Raw genomic sequence first — 23,182 nt, 5'->3', positions numbered from 1 at the left:
CTCTGCACTGAAGCACTGAAAACCCTTGAAAAGGTTAACTGTTAGAGCAGACATTTCATGAGAGAGACATATGGAACATACCAACGTTGCACGTCATATTTAGCATTTTGGTCCCCAGTTGTGTGCCCCAATTTTCACAACAGGGTCAGAGCAAATCTGGACACCTGTCGAGTCTGGCGAGCTCAGAAAATACCAGCTGCCATGGGTTCTACTGAGGGAGAGGGTGCAGGGTTAAGACCCTGTTAACCCCCACCTCACTGACCCCAAAATATCCAATAGGATTAAATGAACATGTTACTAAAGTGTTAGAATGTGAATATGGGGAAATGGACAGTGGCAACAGTGTCAATGTGTGTACAATTACAAGAGAGCAAGTTTTCACAGAAAAGTATAGATTCCAATTGGTGCCATACAAATCTGGCAAAAAAGTACTTACAAAGAAATGTGCAAGTAACTCTAATTCAAACCAAGATCAAGTGTGATTGTGTAGAGAAGTCTTTTTTCCAGTTCTAAATTCAAAGGCTCATGCTTGAGGTGTTAATAACACAAGTTCAGTTTTTTCTTTTAATTAAAGCACAAGGGTTTCTTTATCTTAATTAGTCATTTGAGCAAGTGTGTTACAGGCACAAGCGTGTTACAAGCATATTATAATGCTGCTTTGAAAAAGGGGAAACTTTTACATGGAATATTTATCACTACGCAGCAGCTCCCAGTAAATAATCAAATTCAGTATTACACTAGAGCAGACTGTGGCAGAGAAAATAGCTGCCATTGATGCATTTCACGGTATTTCTTTGTGAAGAACATTTATCCGATATATTTGACACTCAGTTGGAATAATAATTTAGGAACTTTGAGAGCATGTGCATGTACATGGTTCTCCATAACCTCCTTAAACAACTACAATGAATTGTGTCTCTGTAATGCACTTCATCTGGCACAGTGGTGAGGGAGGCTTTATTATTAGCTCCTGTTTAGATTCAGCAGGGAGAGAGACCAAGAGAAGGAAGCGGTTTTAAATAGTGTGGTCTTGCAGAATCAAGAAGAGCTCAGACTGCAGGAAACTAAAGCATGGCTTGGGGATGACAGTAGCTGTGACTATTCCTGCCTCCCCCCAGCCCAGTCTTGCTCCCAGCAATAACTGCCACACACAGTCAAGGTCAGAATATCGTGTTGTGCTATTGTGTTGCTGCCCGAGAATAAGACCGGAAAAGGATGTGTCTAGACAATAATATACTGCAGTAGTATGATGTTAGGTTACATGCTGTGTCATGCTGGACCAGACATTACAAGTTACACACAGACACATGAAATAAACCAGTAAATTTATAATATACTTTAGCTTGTCAATTCAGGAAGTTGAGAGAGCTTTGATTAGACTCTCCTCTACCCCCCCCCCCCAATATTTCTAAGGGTTAAGTCATATTAAATGCAAATATTGAAAGTCGATGGGATCGGGGAGGAAAGCTAATGACTGACCAGAGAACGGCCTTCATTAGAGCTGGCTTAAGGCACCCTGTGATCAAGGCCACTGTAGGACGGAGGGCAGTCTTTTAAAATCACATCACGACTACAGCAGTGGGACATGTGCATTCTTATAGCACCAGATAGTATTGAAAGTGATAAAACTACATTTTCATTTTAGACTGGGTTTTCATGAAAACAGTTTTTCTGCAGGACTAGTTGGGGATATGGAGGAAAATGTGCAAATTAATAAAATGGGGTGGTTTAATAACAGCAGTAATAATTGGTAGGTCACATTTAAGTACAGTTTTTAAAAAGATCAACACTTCATTGTCTTAATGCCTTGTACTGTGAACCGGTCATGTTTTTCATTGACTACGGTACTTTGCATACATATTGCCTGTGTGCTTCAAACTAAATGTAGAGCTAAGCTGCTTAGTGTAGCCTGTGATCTGAATGGCAACATTGACATCTACAGTTCAAAAGAAAAACATCAGGCCTTTCCACTCTCTTTCTCTTGCCCTATTTATTCATGAATAGTTCTAAAATATGTCATGATTACAGCTCACTGCTGTGTATTTGTGGACATGGCCACAGACCATTCTCAGTGGGAGTGTTTTTACATGTGGCTATCTATGTGTGCATGTGTGTGTGTATGTGTGTGTGTGCGTGCATGTGTGTGTGTGTGTGTGTGTGTGTGTGTGTGTGTGTGTGTGGGTGGATGTGCGCACACGCTAGAGAGAAAGTGACTAAAAGCCTGGGGCTTGTAAAAGGCAAGCAGCGGAAAAAAAGAAATGGAACACAGTTCCCTCTCTCCACAAGCTGGCCTCCAACCAACAACACAGGTGGAGGAGCCATCCATTTCCTCCACCCCACCCCCATCATGCTCCTTCTCATGCGTACATATGCAGACGTGGAACACACAGATGATAACTAGACACCTCTATATAAGGTTGCGGAAGTCCACAATATAACTTTCCTAATTGAACTGCTGTCGTATTAAGAAATTTCTTATCTTGGTAACAGTTTCAAAGTCTGACCATGGCTGGAAGATTATCACTATTTATATCTCACTGTCTTAGCTGTACAGATTCACTTTTGTCTTTATTCTGATCAGTCCCTGCCCCCTCCCAGTACTGTTTAGACTAAACGGACTGACTCTTGCTGTGGCTTGGCTCAAAGCTGCTTGTCTCAGCAATAAACATAATCAGGGTGTTTATCTGCCCAAGACAGACAGATGGGTTGTATTTGGAGTTGAACTTGAAATATAGAGCACCACATGGCACAGGGAGTCACTTGGTACGAGAAAAAAAAAAACAGACTCGTCAACTGACTACAAATGAGTCAAATGAAGACGTACAGTATTTACGGTCATAAGCAGTGTTGTAATGTGTTTGTCGGGTCATTTTTCTCAGCAGTCCAAGGGATTATCTTCCTCTTGGGGGAGGCAGGTGGTCTCACATCTGAATTGCTGTTTCTATTAGGAGTGCATGCCACTGTGACAGTGACTGACTGAGTAGACAATTGGTTTGGATTACTCCCCCTTCTCTTTTTTTGGAAATGTCAAGGATGCTTTAGGGAAGCTAGCCTGCCATTTGTGTCCTACCAGTGATAGGTCTGGTTTGCTGTAATTTCTAGTGGAGCTGATGTCAGCACCTGAGGTTTAGTCTCCGAGCACACATACCTTTGCTCTGTATACCAGTCAGGTGCAGTGAGCCGACAGAACTGTGCTCTTAGGATTCCACTGAAATTAGTAGCGTTAATGTGTCGGTGCGATTTCATTTTGAGCGCTTGAGTATTGTTTGGAGTTCCCAGTAATCCCCTACAAAAGTCTCATTGTATTCATAGTCACATTATCATAAGCATCCCTGTGTTCTCCAGTACTGTGCTTTGATAGCAGCTTACTGTTATATGACACTATGCTTCCTGTATGACATACAGGGACATGACATGACATCTATGACATGACAAAATGCTGTTTCAGTGCACATCACGGTACATTTTTATTCGATTGCGCATTTTGTTGTATTTTCACTCTGCCCGCTGGTTCATGTGTGTGGTTCATCTTTCCTTTGCCATCTCTGCCTGTCTTTTATCTACTGTTTGCCTTCATGGCTCTGCTGTCTTCACATCTGTGTCTGTGTACATCTGAAGAACAAGGGCTTATTGAGAACTGTCCCCAGAGTGGTACACTGCCATATTGGCTCTGATGAGGGCTGTTTACACAAACGCAAATTATATTACCTCACTCCTCTTCACCCTGCAAACAGAAATAATTGAGGAAAGATGATGCTCTCAAACTCCTTCTGCCTGATTTTCAGAAGGGCCACCAGGAAGCAAACGCATTTTAATGTGAATCAGAAGGACAGTGCTTGCATTGAATATATTGTACCTCTGAATTTTCTGGATCAGACAGGCCCATTACCAGTCTACTTTTTTTTTTTTTTTTTTTTGGTCCCAATTTGAAGAGAGTATATTTAGAATTTAGAATCAATAGAATAGAATAGAGGTCAGATCTACGGAATGTAAAGTCCTTTTGTGTCAGCGGAGAATTAAGGCCGTCCATTAACTGGTAAACTCCGTCACAATCCTCTCTGCGTCTGTTTATCCTGCAAACCCATAGGGGAGCTGCCTTTAATCCTCGCTGACCATCCCAGCGTAGCTTAATATGGTCCGCCGGACAATAATATGATGATAGTGAAAATAAAGAAGATGGAGCCTGTTTGGTTCTGGGCAGCAGGGGAGAGAGAAGAGGAAGTGCTTACATAAAAGAGCTCTGCTGATAGGTAGACAGGCCGACTGTCAGTTGGGGCTTTTGATGCCTGATTTCTCGGCTGAGTGCGTTTCTGCATGGCTTGGTTCTGAGCTGTGCTCCCAGTCGCCTCTCCCAGTCGCAGCAGCAGCGCGCCGCTCTCCCAGGTCGCACTCACAGCTTAGCATGAGGAGGCATCAGGGAGGAGGGCACCGGCCAGAGGTCAGTCACCAATGCCCCATGACTGGGGGGGCAACACCACTGGGAATGGCTGGACAGCAGGACAAAAAAAAAAACAGGGAAATTCAGACCATGTCAGCTGTACTGTAGCTTGGTTTAGTCTTATCTAGCTATGATGCTAGTTTAGTTTTTTCTCTAGGAACCTTCTAAGTGTAGGAGTGCGGTCCGTGCTTGTCCGAGACTTCTTTTCGTGAATTGACCGAATTGACAGTCGCCTGTGACCTGTGAATGGTTCTCTGATGTGGTTCATCTTTGCAGACATAGTAAGTTTCTCTCTTCTATATTTTTTCAGCAAGCCCTGGAGTCTAACCTCGGCAGCTTGATCAAGAGGAACAACGAGCTGGAATCCCTGATGGGGAAGTTGATTCAGACCTGCCAACATGTGGAGGTGAGTGTCCAATCTGTTGCTTCTGTGCACACTCTGGTTGCATGTATACAACTGCCTGTGCATACAGATGTCTCCTGCGAAGATGGTACTTAGATGTATAACGCCAAGAAAGATTAAACTGTAGTGAGCTCTAAAATACAAGCGGATACTTGAGCTCAGCTCAGTGCTAAAGTATAATGAATGCTTGGGTGCATTTCTCCTACACGAAGAAGACTACATAGAATGGTTGTTGTGATGATGCTTAGTATTAAGCCCGTAGCCTGTTTCTTATCAGATTTACTCAAATCTTTACAAAAATACTATAAAACAAAATACAATTGACCAAATATTATCAATTAATAATTAATTCAACCACTGGTTCTCAAGCAAATATATATTTTAAATCCATAATATAGTCAATGGAGCATGCATTACTGTATTTGCCTTGGAAATAATTTGCCATATTATGTTCATGGGAAATATATAATGTGGCATATATTCATATTTCACATTATATCATAAATATATCATATGAACAAAATATGAGTTGTTCTTAAAATCTCTATGGTATTTTCCTCATATTTTAAAATAGAACATTGAGAGAGGAGGGGCTTGAGATGCCTGGCACAAGCAGGGTCCATGCGTCTGGACCATGACTCATTAAGCCTCAGTGCATAATCAGAGTGCCATGGCATGGCAGCTGTCACCATCTTTAGTTATCAGACGAGAGACGAAGCCAGCTGGGCTAGCAGCCTGAGAATTCTGTTTGACCAGTTGTTGATAACCCAATTTGAAGCTAAACTAAGACATGTATCTGGGCTAGTCTTCCCACTAACAATAAAGTAACTAGTTGCATGTTAATCAGAACACAGACAGAGAGTTAGTACCTGAAATGACTTTGAATCCAAAGAGAACTGCTCAGATTGGCTTTCTTGCTAATTGCCCACTGCAATTGTGTTACCAACAACAAGGGGAAAGGAGACACAATGTCATGATGAGTTCCAAGGGACATCCACAGTGATTAAATATCACTTTAAGGCTTCAGGCTAGAACTAGTTCAAATATCGATGTAATAGCGGAGATGCACTGTTTCGCTTTGATCCAGTTCATAGTTCAGTGAATCCACTGAAATAGCACACCGATGAACTGGGCTGTTCCCTGGGGTCAGACGCTGCTTGGTGGCTGTTTGTCACGCACGGGTTATGGGACCCCATGTGTAAGTGTGCACATCTTATGGCAATTACGGAGCCCAGCAGAATGCACCACTCTGTCCCACACTAAACTTACTTTAGCCTCCTCTGAGCCTAAAAGAATGCGCTGCTTGTGTGCACGGACAGGGTGTCTTTCAATAATACATTCGGTAAGTCAACAGAACCATGAAAATGCCGCGGAGCTTTTCATGTTGCATTTAGGTCAGGGCTTTTCAGAGTCTCATCTTACATGTCTCTGTCCCTTTAAAACACGCAGTGCGAACTCTGAGCATGCTACCGTCAAATTTTGTGCAGGCGACTGAGTGCATTATGAGCATGTGCATGATTAATTCAGCCTCATGTGGGGGTCTGGCGACCGTTGCTGGGAGGTTTGGAAGTTTTACTCTCAAGCACAACATAGTGTATCCTATATCCTATCCTTGACCTAGCCTTGGTTCCTATGTCTCAAACCAAATTGACCTAATACACCTTTAGTTACAACATTGGGATATAGGAATGCGATTATATGAGCAAAGAAGGCACATGCATGTTTTTAATATATGCTGTTATGAATTTACAAAGACAGTTTACCTCTTAAGGATGAACAAAAAAGCAAGACCAGTAGATAACATGTCTTTGAATTCTCTTACAACAAAAACATTGTGCCTCTTTGGTGGTCTTTGCTGTGTTGTGTTGTGTTTAAAGTGGCCCTGTTCCTGCCTCCCATTACCCCAGGTTAAATGATTCACTTAGCCGTCTGCCTCAGACCACTCCACTGTAGCAGCCAGAGAGAGGGGAAAATGGCTGTCCTCCTTTTTCAGCCTGTGGTTAGCACATCTATGTGTACAAAGTGTGTCTCATAACCATAGTACCTAACCTACCGGTACTATTGCTGCAATAAATCTCTATATTTTTTCAGTTATGACAGTGGCTACAGTATTATGAGCCATGATGGTGTTTTCTTTTATTTGTGAAGCTTATTTAGAGTTGACACAACTAGACTTTAATTGGACTTTCAGCAAATACTGATTTATATAGACAAAAATTACCTCATAATGCCTTGGGAATTCTGTAGAATCATGATTTGATTCTACAGAATTCATATGTGATGGCTGTGGACCAGTTTGTATACACTAGCATGTGGTGTAAATATAAATATTATGATTAATAATGAAAAGGTACTAATAATATACATCCCATAGGAATCCTTAAGTATGTCATAACTGTCTGCTTAAACAAATCTAAAGAAAAAAGAGATTAACAAAGATCCAATGACAGATGGTGTTTTTGTTTCCATAGATGAAGCTCAAATAGTGGGCCCTAGGGACCCTATTAAATAACATATCTGTTTACTGTGTTGTGTTACTATGAAATTGTTCACTGTGTGAATGCACTTCACTGTATGTTTTATGTTGTTATAGAGCCATTCAGTTAAAACTAAAGCTGTAGAAGAAGAAGAACACTGGCAGTGGTTTATATGCATGGCCTTTTATCTCATATAAGTCTGCCTTTCTCAAAGTTGATGTATTAGGTATGGTGAGGAAATGTGTAAAGAAACACAACACAGGCCACAGCATTACAGAGCTGCTCTGTGAAAACCACCCCAAGAAATGTACAGGTTCCATTATGCATCTGTCTGTGTCATCAGGTGAATGCATCTCGTCAGGAAGGCAAACTGCTCGAGGAGTGTGATCTCCTGATTGAAATCATCAATCAGAGAAGGCAAATCATTGGCACCAAGATCAAAGAGGGCAAGGTAATGACTTATTTATTATTGATAAGAACCCACCGATTGATTATTATTGAAATTAACCCACAGCATGTGTGGTTACATTTGTAACAGCATATGAGGTTCAGTTGTGATTTGTAAGATATGATTATATACAGTCCAACAGGGCCATGCAATTAAATAGTTATTCAGTATTACATGGCCAGTTTCTTGATCGAGAACTGTATCATGTAAATGCTAAAAGGCAATTAAACATATTAGTATTATTCCATGTTCAAGCATGCAATTTCATTTTTAAGGATATTTTTGAGGCTTTTTGCCTTTATGTGTATATAACAGTTGAGAGTGACGGTGGGCATTTGGACCCAAATATGTCTGGGATGCTGCTGATTGCACCACAGCTCACCCCCACAACCCCACAGGGGATGCAATTTCCTCTGTCTGTAGACATATCAGTGTTCAGTTCTTTTTCATAGCTCTAGGAAGCCATTTTAAATTTGTGCCACACATGTGACAGCGTAAAGCTAAAAGTAGAGCAGAACGTTTAGAAGAAATAACTTGGAGAGGACAAGGGATTATTGTAGGGTTTAAAATGTATGATTATGTGGGGTAAATTTAAGACAAACTCTGGATCTTGTCCTTATTTTGCCTGACCTACATGTGGATTACAACAGCAATGTGTATCAACATGTTCATTTTGTAGATGCAGGAGAATAACAATCCATTTCAATCTTGAATCTTGTTTTTTGTTTTCCCTTTCCATAGGAAGATTAATTCACATGTATGTATTAGTAAGTTCGCTCTAAATTCAAACGAAATGTCAAACATGAAAAGGATGCTGTATGCTACTTTAAGATGTATCATGGGAACGTAGTGGTTTGGTTGGGACACTTGCCTGCATCAATGACAGGACTGGTCTGTTTCCTGCTCCTGCACTCAGGTGGTGCGTCTGCGAAAACTGGCCCAGCAGATTTCCAACTGCAAGCAGTGCATCGAGCGATCCTCCGCCCTCATCACTCAAGCTGACCAGACGCTGAAGGAGACCGACCATGCCCGCTTCCTGCAGACAGCCAAGAGCATCTCTGAGAGGTGTGGTCAGCTGCAGACTGCAAGCAGATACTGGGTCATGTAGTTTAAGACCAGCTTGCAAGATAAATAGAATGCATTTGAAACTGTTTGTTTTCATACCATGAATGACATGTTTTTCTCCCCAGAGTCTCCATGGCAACAGCATCTTCCCAGGTGTTGATTCCTGAGATAAACTTGACGGACACGTTTGACACTTTTGCCCTGGATTTCACCCGGGAGAAGAAGTTGCTGGAGACTTTGGATTATCTAACTGGTAAGATATAATTACAAAACTCAAACATGCTCATTCACAGCTACTAATTAGATACCATTTATTTATTTATCTACTTAAATGACGCTTCACAGAGGCCAATTGCAGGGACAATCCCCCTGGAGCAACTCAGGGGATCTCAATAAGTTAGCACAGTAAAGTGGATAGTGGATACCACAGTTGATATTGAAAAATAGTTCAGAGCCAGAGTACAGAAGGCCCTTGGGCTACAGGCATACACGCTTGTTAAAACATCTTGCACTATGATTTGGAATCATAGCATTTGCAAAGCCATAAATATACATATCAGATTGATTTACAGCAGTGTGCTTAATCATAGTAGTTGTGCTCATAGTTTTCAGGTAGGATCCTTTAAAAGTATTGCCATGTTTTGCAATAATGTCAAAAAATTGGCCTGACCCTAGCACACTAACTAAATGGATGACTAAACATTTAGGCTAAATCATTTGTGTGCATAAGGAGCAAAACCATCCCCAACGGCACAATCTTTGACTTTATGGCCACACTATATATACACTCCATCCTAATGATCATCCACATCCCAGAGGCACGTCACACTGGAGACTGAGACAGGAAGTGAATCTGAATCAGAAATAGTGAATCTGAATCAGAAATAGTGAATCTGAATCAGAAATAGTGAATCTGAATCAGAATGAATCTGAATTCATTCCGCTTTCCCTTACAGCTCCTGACCCTCCTAATATAAGAGAGGAACTGTGCACAGCCTCCTATGACACCATCACCGTTCACTGGACATCGGACGATGAGTTTAGCGTGGTGTCTTATGAGCTTCAGTACGCCATCTTCACTGGGCAGTCCAACATCGTCAGTAAGTGTAACACTACTTACCATTTTTCATTACATTGCAAACTTTTACATATTCCATTCCACTAAACTGATAAAAAAATAACTCACCTTTATTCATGAGAGACAGAATATGGATAACTGGCTGCTGTCTGTCAGAGACCAGAGATTTCCAAATGTCTTGAACCATGAGACCCCACATGCTTGAAAGCCTTCTGTTGAGAAAAACAGTGCTGCACCCAGAAAATTCATGTTGAAATGCATCAGGCAGGAGATGTTCACACCCTTCACAATTGGGACCCAGTCACACAAAGATGACTTTATAAAGGGCAACATAAATATTTCTGGGGAGCAAAAGTTCACGAGGAGCACTTTCTCAGCCAGTTTCTGTCTGCCCTGACATACCACTCAACGTGTGATTGCTTTTCACACTCCACTCTCACCACTTCCTTCTCCATGTTGACTGATTATGACATACAGCCCTGAAATCTGAAAAATATCTGAAATGTCAGGACAGTGTGAAGTGATATTTACTTTAAGTGAATAGAATATAATGTACACAAAGTTACCATTTCAAAAGATAATCTGGCAACATGCAATTCAAAGAATTGTTAAAAGCATTTTGTTAAAACCCCAATCAGGGGGGAGACATTATGGGTCCTGATTTAAAATGTAGGCAAAATGCAAAGTCTGTCAACAAGGAAAATTATTGTGCCTGAACTATAGCTATCGTGTTGCATGTAGGACCATGGAGTTAAATCAGAAAAATCATTTTGACCAGTAATTAAAGTTGTAAAACACTAAAGCTTTGCACTTTGCCCATCATCCATATTATGGCCTTAAGACTGAGAGGCTCATTTGTGAATATTACATTATTTTGTGTGAAAGCGCTGTACCATAATAGTCACTTGTCCCCAGGGACCGTTCATAAATAAACAGATAAGTAAACACATAAATAAATAACAGAATGTGATGGCTACTCGTTGTTGTCACATCTGGTTGTTTTACAGCTAATGTAGTCATCAGCACTCTCCTCAGTGGGAGGCGTAAAACTTAAAATGACACTTCCCCCTTCCCCCTTCAGCTGCAGGACCCCCACGCTGATGCATCTCATTTCATGCCCTCATTTCACATCTCGTCCTCCTGTCAGAACGAGTGAGAAGTGTCTCGGAGATCTCGAGCACCTCACTGCAATGCAATGGTTTAGGTGCCAGGGAGGAATAAGTTATATCGGTAGCTTGGCTGTGACATTTGTGAGCTCCTGCTGGAGGAGCCAGGCCTGATCTCAACTGATCACTAAACGACAACTTGTCTAGTTGTGGGATTGAGGAAAGCGATGCATGGATGATAGGCAGAACTGTGCATTGCATTTAGCACACCCACAGCGGTCCGATTGAACCTACTGACCCATTAAGACCAGGAGAGTGAAAATGATTCCTACATGTGATAGACCCGATTTGATTAAAATTAAAACCTCTAGATTTATACACAGCTGAGATGTTCTGAGGTGCTCCATCTATTCACATCTAAAGTACCTCTTGTACTGTACTTAAGAGTTATCTTCCTAAAGCACCATGTTATTAATGTACAGCTTATTACAAAACTGCTTCATCCCTACCAGGCCTGTGTAACTCCATGGACAGCTGGATGATTGTGCCCAACATCAAGCAGAACCACTACACTGTCCATGGCCTGCAGAGTGGGACTAAGTACATCTTCATCGTCAAAGCCATCAACCAGGCTGGCAGCCGCAGCAGTGAGCCAGGGACCCTCAAGACCAACAGTAAGAATTTATATACTACAATTGATACTGTAGTAATAAATGAAATGTGATAGATATTGATAAGATTAACCATTTGAACTGAAAGAAATGTGTGTGAATTTTTAACACAAATGTATGCATACTTTGATTTTAGTGCTATCTGTGACCCCTCTAGGCTATAATAGCTAATTATGTGGTCTAATGTTAGCTAGCTAGCTAGCATCAATCCCAAATAAACACAATTATCAAATAAAAACATTATACAATGTGGTAAATCTGCTTGAACATGTACAGATAGCCAACAATGTAACTTGGTTTCTATCTGTGCTTGGGACTCACCTGAAATCAAATAAACTCAATTATCAACATCCATGAGTGGCGCTTATAATCCTCTCCTACACTTGAATAAGACCTCGAGACTTGCTGGCTATCTAATACCAGGGTTAAACCAACAGCGCCATCCTATGTCCCTTTCCGGTACTGCTACTAGTGAGTCCCATGCTAAGACCAAAAATATAGCCTAGAAATCTAGACGCGCCCCTAGCGGCAGCAAATGGCTGCCCGCTGTCTATGTAGACATTTGCAGCAAATTACATTTGCTGCCAGGGCTAGTCTAGGAACTCTCCGTTGACTTGTGAGCTCCAGAAATCAAAACTTAATCAGGCCATTGAAATCGTGTATAGAGTCGTTAGGTGGGCTTAACATAATGATTGATGGCAGAGTTGCAACGGTTTGGCTTGAATTCCCTGCTACTTGAAAACAAATAAGATGGATGTTGCTGCTGGCGAACAGTGTGACACGAGTTAAGCTTTTATTATGTTGGCATTGGCAAACGTTTGAACTAGCCCAGTGGTTTTCAAAGTGGGGGCTGCGAGGGGGTGCCAGGGGGGCCTCAGCAAGTTGGAGGGGAAAATAAAAGCAAGAAATAAATACATTTGAAACATTTAAAATATACTATGAGGGTTGTTATACAATGCCATTATAATAATGTGACACATATCTGAACATATTCCCCATGATAATGACTGGGAATAATAGTAGAGTGGTGGCTCTCATATAGCAGAAAGCCCCAAATAAAATTTTTACACACTGTATGCTCCATTGCGATGTGGTTGTGGCTAAAATAATTATTAGATTAGCTTAATGTATGTTTACATTTGCCGTAGTATTGTCGATGGGTTTAATAAATAAAATATCAAGGGGGTCCTTGGCCAGAACCTAGTGGTATTTGGGGGGCCTTGTCGTGGAAAAGTTTGGGAACCCCTGAACTAGCCAACTAGCTCCGCTGGTGGGAAACGCATGGGACTCATAGTGCTGCCGCTGTCCTATTGCGTGCAGAGGGAATTTGAAAGACAACTGATTATCCCGCCCCTCGGACTGAGCACTGCGAACGGTGAGTGCCCAGATCCTACATTTTAATGTGGGTCTGGCTCGCCAGGCTACCAAAAATAAGATGGGGTTCCAAGAAAACAAGAAACAAAACACTTAACAATAGCCACCTTCCATGGCGCCATGGCGCCCATGACAATAACACCATGCGGGGAGTCAAGGCATGTACCAATATGTGGTACATCCAGTTTTTAGATGAAACAGATAACAGTATTTATGTCTTCCTCAGGTCAGCCATTCAAGCTTGACCCCAAGTCTGCTCACAGGAAGCTGAAGGTCTCTCATGACAACTTGACAGTAGAACGGGATGAGACCTCTTCAAAGAAAAGCCATGGACAGGAACGTTTCAGCAGCCAGAGCAGCTATGGTGTCACTGCAAATGTCTACATAGACAGTGGGCGCCATTACTGGGAAGCTCTGATTGGAGGAAGCACCTGGTAATTATTTATTATTATTTATTATTTTCTATGGGTACTGTAGTGGGACAACTTAGTGACAATATTAAAAAAGTTATTCACACAAATAAAATTTGTGATGAGTTCTGATTTTTGCATGGCTGTTTGTCTCTGCTCTAAAGGTACGCAGTGGGTATTGCCTACAAATCTGCACCCAAACACGAGTGGATTGGCAAGAATCCGGCTTCCTGGGTGCTCTGTCGCTGCAACAACTCTTGGGTGGTGCGCCACAACAGCAAAGAGATGGCCATCGAGCCGTCCCCCCACCTGCGCCGTGTGGGAGTGCTCCTCGACTACGACGCCGGCTCCCTGGCCTTCTACGATGCTGTGGGTTCCCAGCACCTGCACACTTTCCACGTGTCCTTCACCCAGCCCGTCTGCCCCGTTTTCAACGTGTGGAACAAATGTCTGACAGTGCTCACTGGCCTGCCCATCCCTGACCACCTGGAGGGTGTCGAACCTCTCGATTGACCTCAAAATAAAGTCACCATGGGGGTCTGTTGGGAAATGAAACAGGCAGCTTCAGAACTCTTTGGACCGACACAGGCCACCTGAAACTCCTGCTCCCCCCACCCCACCCATAAAAACACTCCACTATGTCACAGTAGGCACCTTGGATCATACCCGTCTCCTCTCACCCCTCCATGTGTGATGTAGCACTCTAGTATATAGAAAAGGAATGAAGGTGACCACGCAATTTGTGGTGCAATATAAAGCCCTAAGATGCAAATATATTTATGTTGTTCATTTTCTTGCAAATTATATATGGTGGTTTGCTTTACCAACAAAGGCAATTCCAACAAGCAAAAGTGAAAAAGCAGATTATCAATTGGAATCTATTGTAGACTATATGTTTGCACAGCTATGTTTATGTTTTATTTATGAAAAGGATTATTTAGGGAAATGGGTGTTATGTTTGAAAAAAATATGGATATTATGGTGCAATTGTTGTGATTTTCCTTCCATTTAATCAAAAAACAAAAGAAAAAAAAAAACGACGACATATAACTTTGTAACTTGGTTAACTTTGTCATTCTCTTACTCATCATGTGAAACATTAGTTACTTCTTCATCTTTTGTCAGTTTTGTCATTTATGTTTCATTAAATGGTCAACTGAAAGATTCAAAAACACTGCAAGACTAAATATGGACACAATACACACCATGGGACTGGTTGTGCTAGGACACTCAACACGTGTTTAATACTGTGCTTATATGTTACTGTCAGTGTCAGTATGTAGTCTGAAGAGAAACATGACATTTTATAGTACATTTTGCTTTAGAAGGAAGAAAGACTGCATCAAGCTCATCAAGTTGGTTATTATTCTCCTAAGTAAACTAGTGGTCAAATGTATTTTTCTTAAGAACTTCTGGAAAGATAATATTAACAGATAAATCAGTTGATTGTGTCACTGTACAGTACGATTTCTATTTGTTGAAGACTTAAATAAAATTGACCACATTATCCATTTTCTGATGCTGAACTGACTTGACTTTTTTTAAACCAGTCAGTCGGAAGAAAGGATATAAATGTGAACATTTCTTGTAGGTAAGTCGTGGATGGTTTAAGAGAGAAATCTATAACCGGATAAAATAATTAAATAAACTTTGTTCCGGTCAAAGATGAACAAAATTGTGAAACGGTGGTGGGTAAAACAAAGCCATTAGAGCTTCATTCCTTTGGTGAGGTCCCCTCCTTTCTTACCAGTGCTTCTGTCTAAAATTACTCAACATGCTGTCACATCCATTCATAGAATTTCCTGAAGGCAACGGAACCACTTCCTTCACTCCAGGAAGCTTTTGTCTGATGTCCATGGGAGACAACTGTGTGAACTAACAATGTTGTCGTACCCACCAGTATTAGGACAAATACACATTTAAGAATATCTCCTTAAGTGTGTCCTTTTGCTGCCATAGGATTATGGGGCACTAAAACTTTGACTTTGCTCAATGGTGGCTAGCAATAGCAAAAACGTGCTTCACTCACTGGAGTTCCAATTCACTGCAAACTCGACATAACTGATTTCCTTTTGCAATCAAAGCTCAGTTCCTAGTAGATGGTAAAACACAAGGAAATCTACATGTAAATCTAAATGTAAATTTAGTTTAGACACTAAAATAAAAACTTCCACACAATTTGCAAAATTCTACTCCAAGGAGCAAAACACCTCCACAGATTTGCACAGCATTACACACAATGTCTGCTTCACCCTTTTTTGCAAAACATTACACACGGTGATTTGTAAAACTCTACACCCATTTTCCCACCTTAGACACAGATAAGGATTGTGAGGTTACTTCCTTGTCATTACAAAGCCCCGGATTGCCAATGACCACACTAATGAACTAATTGGATAAGCACATCCACCAGGTGTGGAAGCACACATGTGCTAATTTGAAAACGCAGCACTCAAGGCAGAAGCTTTTACAGTAGTTTTTCTTCAGAGTCAAAGTGTATGTACTTCATGCAGTCATTTTTATTTGTCTACAGATTTTATTTGTTTCTTTGATTTCATTGTTGGTTGATTACTGTAACTGATTATGGTAAGAAATGCTGTAAGTATTGAAATAAATACTTGAAATATTCAGTCTGCAGCATCAGTGTTGTGCAGTGCTTGGTAAGTTTATAGTAGGCCTATTTGTGTACGTTCTCCCTATATCTCAAACTAATCATGAAGAATGTTGTGAGTTTGTCACTATTTTTTGTCATCTAAATTATCCCTTACATAACACAATAAAAATCTAGCATGCTATTTATTAACATTAGTTTTTTTTTTTTTTTACAAATGTGTTTTTTATTTATCACAGCAGTGTGAAACTGGCTGCAATAGTGTCTGATCATTGAGGACTGTGTTGGTTAAATGAAAACTAGCATTTCCAGAAATATGTGCATATGTTTTGACTGAAGTGTGTATGTTTTGACTGAAGTGTGTCATTTTGCAAACAATCTAGGAATTATGCAAATGAAGTGTGGTGTTTGGATACTTACAACCGGACCCGCGTCACACAGAGCAGGTTGTTTGCGCCATGCCCCTTTTGAGGGGAAAACATTCCCTCAGAACAAGCCAGAGTGAACCGGTAGACATGTACCAACCACACAGCTAAGAACCCCTCCCTGAGTTTCTTTTGCCTACCATGTCCTCAAAAAAAATCCTGACAGAAGAAAATTATGGCTACAAGCCATAAGAAGAGAAGACCGTATGACACTTCTGGTCACTGAGTGGGGTTGTTGCACCACTTCGTACTCGGGAGACTGAAGGGACATGTTTTTATATTAATTGAATTAAGCTTTTGTAGGTATCTTTCACGGTCAACGACCGGCAAAGTGGTTATGTATTGAGTGGTCATATTGATTTGTGGTATTTTTTGTTATTATTTACTCCTGCGATTTCTGTACGAATTACGTTTATTGACCCTAATTTGCGTTGGAGTTAATGAGAGGGGTTGTTTGTTTTCCCCCCGAAAGGGGCGGGAACGTTTGTCACGAGTCAAGTTCCCGGATGTGCCGGTCTAACGTATAATTGTGATTATATTTTGAAAAAAAGAACATGGTTTTCATACTCCGCCCATATGCTACTCTACTGTTATAACATAATAACAATTTCAAGCCTTTTTGATTTCATGGGCACCTTCCCAGGCGATTTAGTTTGCTAACGGATCTGCAGCATAGTGTGATTTTTTTCTTTTTTAAATCGACTTATAGTTAAGTCGTCGGGAATTAAGTAGCCTTCTCAGTAGTAAACTGTAACAGCACTGCTTTAATTCAGGCCCTAATATGCAATTCGTCACCATTCACTGATTATTCACAAGGCCTCGTCTTCTGCTAAACATGGACTTTTCAGGAATTCTCAGAGATACTTTTAACTACTGCTAGACAGAGGTTTTCCAACTGGCCGCAGTCACATCTGACCAACTGTTTTCTGGAGGCGTCTTGATGCTTTTCTCAAACATTCTGTTTTTACCATGGTGACCTGTCATGACAGCCCACGTTGTCAAAACAATCTGTTGTAACAAGGGAAAGTCTGAATGATATGGCATGTATCAGAGTGGCGGGGAAACATAAACATTCTCGTCTGGGACATTAAACATTCGACTGCATAGTATTCCAAAGTTTGTTATAAACATTAACCATATTCATACTCCGACTGGTTTTTATAAAAACATCTTTCAACAGCACTAAAGGTTACTTTTCTGGGTGGCTAGCAATAGCAAAAACGTGCTTCACTCACTGGAGTTCCTCCCTTGCACTTTACTACTGCAAACTCGACAGAAATGCTTTTCATTTGCAGTCAAAGCTGAGTTCCAAGTAGATGGCAAACACGAGGAAAGCTACATGTAAATAATGAAGATGTCATGAGTGTGTTACGCTATTTATTATTTCTTCGAAAACCAGTTCTTTTCAAACACGTTCACAGGAAAAAGTAGCGTTGGTAGAGAAGAAAGGGTTTGCTAGTAGGCTAGCGCAGTCTAGTCTCTACAAATACATAGAGCGACCTCCATAGGAAATCACATGCAACTACTACATCTTTATTAGTAGCCTACCCCAACTTCATGAGGGTTAGTTACATTTGCTTGAGTATTTGGAGAGGCATTTGGAGACAACATACGAAAAAGTCGAGAATAAATGTCTTTGTGAACTTTTCCACTCTCGACATTCTGACAAACATTCTGTTTTTCCATGGTAATGGAAGATTACATCACGCGTTGCCAAAACAATTCCCTGACAACAGACACTCACTTGGCTGAATCGCTGTGCCTGTAGTAGGCTATCTACTGTTATATAACATAATGACAATTTTAAGCCTTTTTGATGTCATGGGCACCTTCACAGGCGATTTAGCTTGACTAACGGATCTGCAGCATAGTGTGATTGTTTATTTTTTTGGTTGAATTTAATTCATGAAAACAATTGTCGACTTATAGTTCAGTCCTCGGGAATTAAGTAGCCTTCTCAGTAGTAAACTGTAACAGCACTGCTTTAATTCAGGCCCTAATATGCAATTCGTCGCCATTCATTGATTATTCACAAGGTTGCCTCGTCTTTTGCTAAACATGGACTTTTCAGGAATTCTCAGAGGTAATTTTAACTACCGCTAGACAGAGGTTTTCCAACTGGCCGCAGTGACAGCTGACCGCCTGTTTTCTGGAGGCATCTTTGATGCTTTTCTCAAACATTCTGTTTTTACCATGGTGACCTGCCATGACAGCCCACGTTGTCAAAACCAAAGATTCTAGAGGTCAAAACAATCTGTTGTAACAAGGGAAAGTCTGAATGATATGGCATGTATCCGGGACATTAAACATTCGACTGCATCGTATTCCAAAGTTTGTTATAAACATTAAGCATATTCATACTCCGACTGGTTTTTATAAAAACATCTTTTCAACAACACTAAAGGTTACTCTTCTGGGTGGCTAGCAATAGCAAAAACGTGCTTCACTCACTGGAGTTCCTCCCATGCACTTTTACTGCAAACTCGACAGAAATGATTTTAATTTGCAGTCATTGCTGAGTTCCAAGTAGTTGGCAAACATGAGGAAAGCTACATGTAAATAATCAAGATGTCATGAGTGTGTTACGCTATTTATTATTTCTTCGAAAACCAGGAGTTCTTTTCAAACACGTTCACAAAGTAGCGTTGGTAGAGAAGAAAGGGTTTGCTAGTAGCGCAGTTGTAATATCTTTGTTGACATAAGAACTGACGCAGGCACAGGACTTGTATCTTACTGTGACTTTACTGAAACATGGCATTCATTACTTCGAGTACCGTACAACTGAACCCAACTCATAGAACACTGGTATATGAATACTCCCTAAGTGAGTTACTCATGGAGGTAGGTTTCCACCTAGTGGATATATGATGTACTGCAATCCTATTTACTACAGCAGTCTAGTCTCTACAAATACATAGAGCGACCTCCATAGGAAATCACATGCAACTACTACATCTTTATTAGTAGCCTACCCCAACTTCATGAGGGTTAGTTATAATAGACACATCACCAACACAAGATCATCTCTGATCTTTTTGATGATCTCTGTCCCCTGGTGTACCCCAAGTCATTTCCTCCGGCATGGATGGAGAATCTGTGGCGCATCCCATCGCCCCTTTTCTGCCTCCCAAGGGTAGCACTTGGTCCCACTTGGACCCCTGCCCTCATGGGCGGATTATGAACTTCTGGGGCCCTGGGCCCTGATGTATTAAGGGCCCCACTAATTGTCTCATATGTGAAAAATAAATAAATACATTTTCGCATATGTGTTAACTTCCCCTGGGCTTGGGCCCAGTAGGCCCATGCAGTAATCCATCCCTGCCTGCCCTGGCATGACGATCAAGCCAGTAGGAAGTACCAGATCCAAATTTTGGGCAACTTCTCAGACATGGTGAAAACTATAGTAAGGACAGTGAATGTTGTCTGGTAAGGAGATAACGGTTAATGACACTGATTTATGTGCTTTGCATTTCCCCTTACTCGACGAAAGATGTATACATGGCTTTCTATGCAACGTCACGAAAACATGCGTGCGCAACCAAGAGGCAGAAAGCACCATAGAACAGCAGAGCAATGCAAAAGAGCAAAAGAATAAAATTAGTTTTTGTGCGGAAAACTGCACCAATTCGAAATCACGATGGTTAGAGAATGTTCAATATGTTCAATATCCCTAACGGAATGCATGTCTTCGCCAAAAATGACAAAATACGATGTTATTTTAATAATGCAAATGAACGGCAAACTTTGAAATATAGTCTGAAATGAGATGTTATTATCATTGAGACAACAGGGGTATACAATAAAAATCCTATTGTAGCTTAGAGCAGCGGACTATTTAGGTTAAGTTTATAACGTTGTGGACGGCCACGAAGCGTCTTCTGCCCCACGGCTGCAGCGCATCTAGTTTTGTTGGTAAACGGGAAACCCGTGTATGTGATTGGATCAAACAGGGTGTGCATCCGGGCGTGCGTAGCGTTCCAATAACTGCAGCAAAAGTTTATTCTTCCCGCCAAAAGCAATTCTCCTCAGCCAAAAGAAAGACGACTCTTGGATATCGCCTTATTTATCGTGGGAGACAGCAGATCACCCTCCAGCTATAACAACAACTCTCAACCGATCAAGGTAAGTTTCATTGAATTACTGAATTCACCATAACAATCGATTGATAACATTTTGAAGTTACACAACTGTCACTTCCCCTCATGAAAACAAGCAAAGTTAATCAGTCCTTTGGTCTTTAACATAAAATCTAACAGTGGCTAACAGTCTGTGCCTAACGTTCATTTATGGGTTTTCCATCACTCAATCGAGAGTCAATCTTACAGTTGTAGACATATGAAATCGTTTTTTACCGGTATGTCTGTATCGGGAGAGGAAATACATGTATGTGTTTTTTTCCCCCTCAGTTAATAGCTACAGTTAAGCGAGTAGCTGCTAGCCTCTTTGTGGTCAACCGTTTGTGAATGAATGATAATTTGTTTTTCTTCCACCATAGCCTTTGCTTGAGTACACGAAGGCATTACCAACACTAAGGTAACATTAGGCAAGGTAAGGTAATGTTAAGGTAAGGTAACATTTACACGGTTTTTGATATTTATTTTGAACGTAGTTCTATGATGGCATTTATTGAGGGAAGGCACACATCATCCTGATATCAGTGGGCCTGGGCTGTGGGTCTGGCTCGCCAGGCTAGGCCTGGGCAGTATGCAGCTGGGAGCTTCAAGAGAGCAGCCAAGGGCTATGAAGTCGTAGATGGCCGACTCTATTTCAAGACTAATACATCAAGCGACTAGTGGTTATGAATGCAGCAGAGCGAGATCAGGTCCTTATGGAGTGCCATGACAAAGCTTCAACAGGCGGTCATTTTGGCTATCAGACCACAGTGAAGAAGATAGTGGCAACTTACTTTTGGGATGACTTGAGGAGCGATAGCAATGGGTCAGTTCATGTCATAGATGCCAATGTGGTGAAATTAGAACTGTGCGTGCGGCACCACAGCTGCATCCAATTATAGTGAAACAGCCATGGACTGTTCTTCTAGGCGTTGACTTGGTAGGCCCACTCACTTTGACAGCAAATAACAAGCTAGCTATACATTATTACATTCACGGACCTGTTCACAAAATGGGTAATTGCAAGGCCTCTTTGTAACCAGACAGCGATTGTCGATGCTCTATTAGACTTTGGGCTTGTTGAAAAGATCATCACAGTCCAGGGAAGGGAGTTTGTAATCAATCTCAATAGTGGAATATTTGAGACTTTTGGCATATCACATGCCATTGCATCCGCCTACCACCCCCAAACAAATGGGTAGGATGAACATAGTAATCAGCGTAGTAATGAGGTTAGCGAAATATAGCGAAATATTGTGTAAAGATAATCAGGATGACTGGGATGTTCACCTGAGAAGCATAGTCTCAGCCATCAATATCACGCAGCAAAGGTTCACTCAATATTACATTACATTACATTTAGCAGACACTTCTTGACCAAAGTGACTTACAATGTCAGCTATATTACAAGGGATAACATTGTCCCCGGAGCAACTTCGGGTTAAGTGCCTTGCTCAAGGGCACAACGGTCAAAGCCGGGAATTGAACCGACAACTTTCAGGCTACTGCACGCTAGCCCAGCCCCTTAACCACTACACTACCACCGCCCCAAAGCTGCATTCCCTGACCGGGAATCGATCCCAGGCCGCGGCGGTGAGCGCGCCGAATCCTAACCACTAGACCACCAGGGAGACATAAATATAGCCCTTACTGTGCCATGTTTGGGCGTCATCCAGGAGTCCTAAATATGACTGAACCTTTGTCGGGCGACTTTACAATTGGTGATGTTGAGGATGACATGGAGCAGCGTATTGCAGACATCACTGCTAAGAATGCCAAGATTTATGAAAATATTGTCTTTTCCAAAGATGAACAGAAACAAGAGTTTGAGATTAGGAAGAGGAGAAATTTGAAGTCCTTCCACATTAATTTAGGCGATGAAGTCCTTAAGGCAGACATGTGAAGGCTAAGCCGAAAAGGTTTGCATTCGTGTTGGTCAGGACCATATAAGGTTGTTTCAGTGTCGGAGAAAGGGTTGGCAAAACTTGTCAACAGCAGGACAGATATTATTGAACTCCAGAAGGGGATCAGTGTGGCTCAGCTAAAGCCGTATGTCAGGAGAGAGACTCCTTATATTGAAGACACAAGTGAACAGCCAAGTGTAAGTGGGCTGTCGAATGAGGTAGGCGCTAGTGTGCTGTCTAGTGTTGAAGACACAAGTGAACAGCCAAGTGTAAGAGGGCTGTCGAATGAGGTAGGCGCTAGTGTGCTGTGTAGTGTTGAAGACACAAGTGAACAGCCAAGTGTAAGTGGGCTGTCGAATGAGGTAGGCGCTAGTGTGCTGTCTAGTGTTGAAGACACAAGTGAACAGCCAAGTGTAAGTGGGCTGTCGAATGAGGTAGGCGCTAGTGTGCTGTGTAGTGTTGAAGACACAAGTGAACAGTCAATATTACAAGTCCCAGGTTTTGTAAGGGACATGGTGTGGCTATGCAGTGGATTAGCAACCATTGGAATGAACTGAGGGGACATGCAGCTGAACCCAGCTTTTGGCAGATGGAAGAAGAAGACCGCCACAATGTCATCATGGCGTGTGACACAAAGGATGACAGAAGTACATGTGAATA

At 41.4% G+C, this 23,182-nt stretch overlaps 1 protein-coding gene and 1 non-coding gene across 6 annotated transcripts in view; one reads left to right on the top strand and one right to left on the bottom strand.

Moving 5' to 3' along the window:
• LOC125310591 (E3 ubiquitin-protein ligase Midline-1-like) overlaps positions 1–14,981 on the top strand; it is a 48,975-nt gene extending 33,994 nt beyond the window's left edge. For all 5 annotated transcript variants that reach the window (XM_048268169.1, XM_048268168.1, XM_048268172.1 and 2 more), the window contains 8 exons: positions 4,749–4,844; positions 7,662–7,769; positions 8,683–8,831; positions 8,957–9,084; positions 9,788–9,931; positions 11,528–11,689; positions 13,287–13,494; positions 13,635–14,981. In XM_048268169.1, coding sequence (XP_048124126.1) covers positions 4,749–4,844; positions 7,662–7,769; positions 8,683–8,831; positions 8,957–9,084; positions 9,788–9,931; positions 11,528–11,689; positions 13,287–13,494; positions 13,635–13,983 — 1,344 coding nt within the window. In that variant the 3' untranslated portion in view covers positions 13,984–14,981. The remainder of the gene's footprint in view (positions 1–4,748; positions 4,845–7,661; positions 7,770–8,682; positions 8,832–8,956; positions 9,085–9,787; positions 9,932–11,527; positions 11,690–13,286; positions 13,495–13,634) is intronic.
• Positions 14,982–22,177: 7,196 nt separating this feature from the next.
• On the bottom strand, positions 22,178–22,249 carry trnae-cuc. The gene has a single exon. It is a non-coding gene; the product is annotated as a tRNA-Glu (tRNA).
• Positions 22,250–23,182: the final 933 nt, after the last annotated feature.

The sequence above is a fragment of the Alosa alosa genome, chromosome 17 (assembly GCF_017589495.1).
Source record: "Alosa alosa isolate M-15738 ecotype Scorff River chromosome 17, AALO_Geno_1.1, whole genome shotgun sequence".
Classification (NCBI taxonomy): Eukaryota; Metazoa; Chordata; class Actinopteri; order Clupeiformes; family Clupeidae; genus Alosa; species Alosa alosa.
This window is presented reverse-complemented; position numbering and strand designations above follow the sequence as displayed.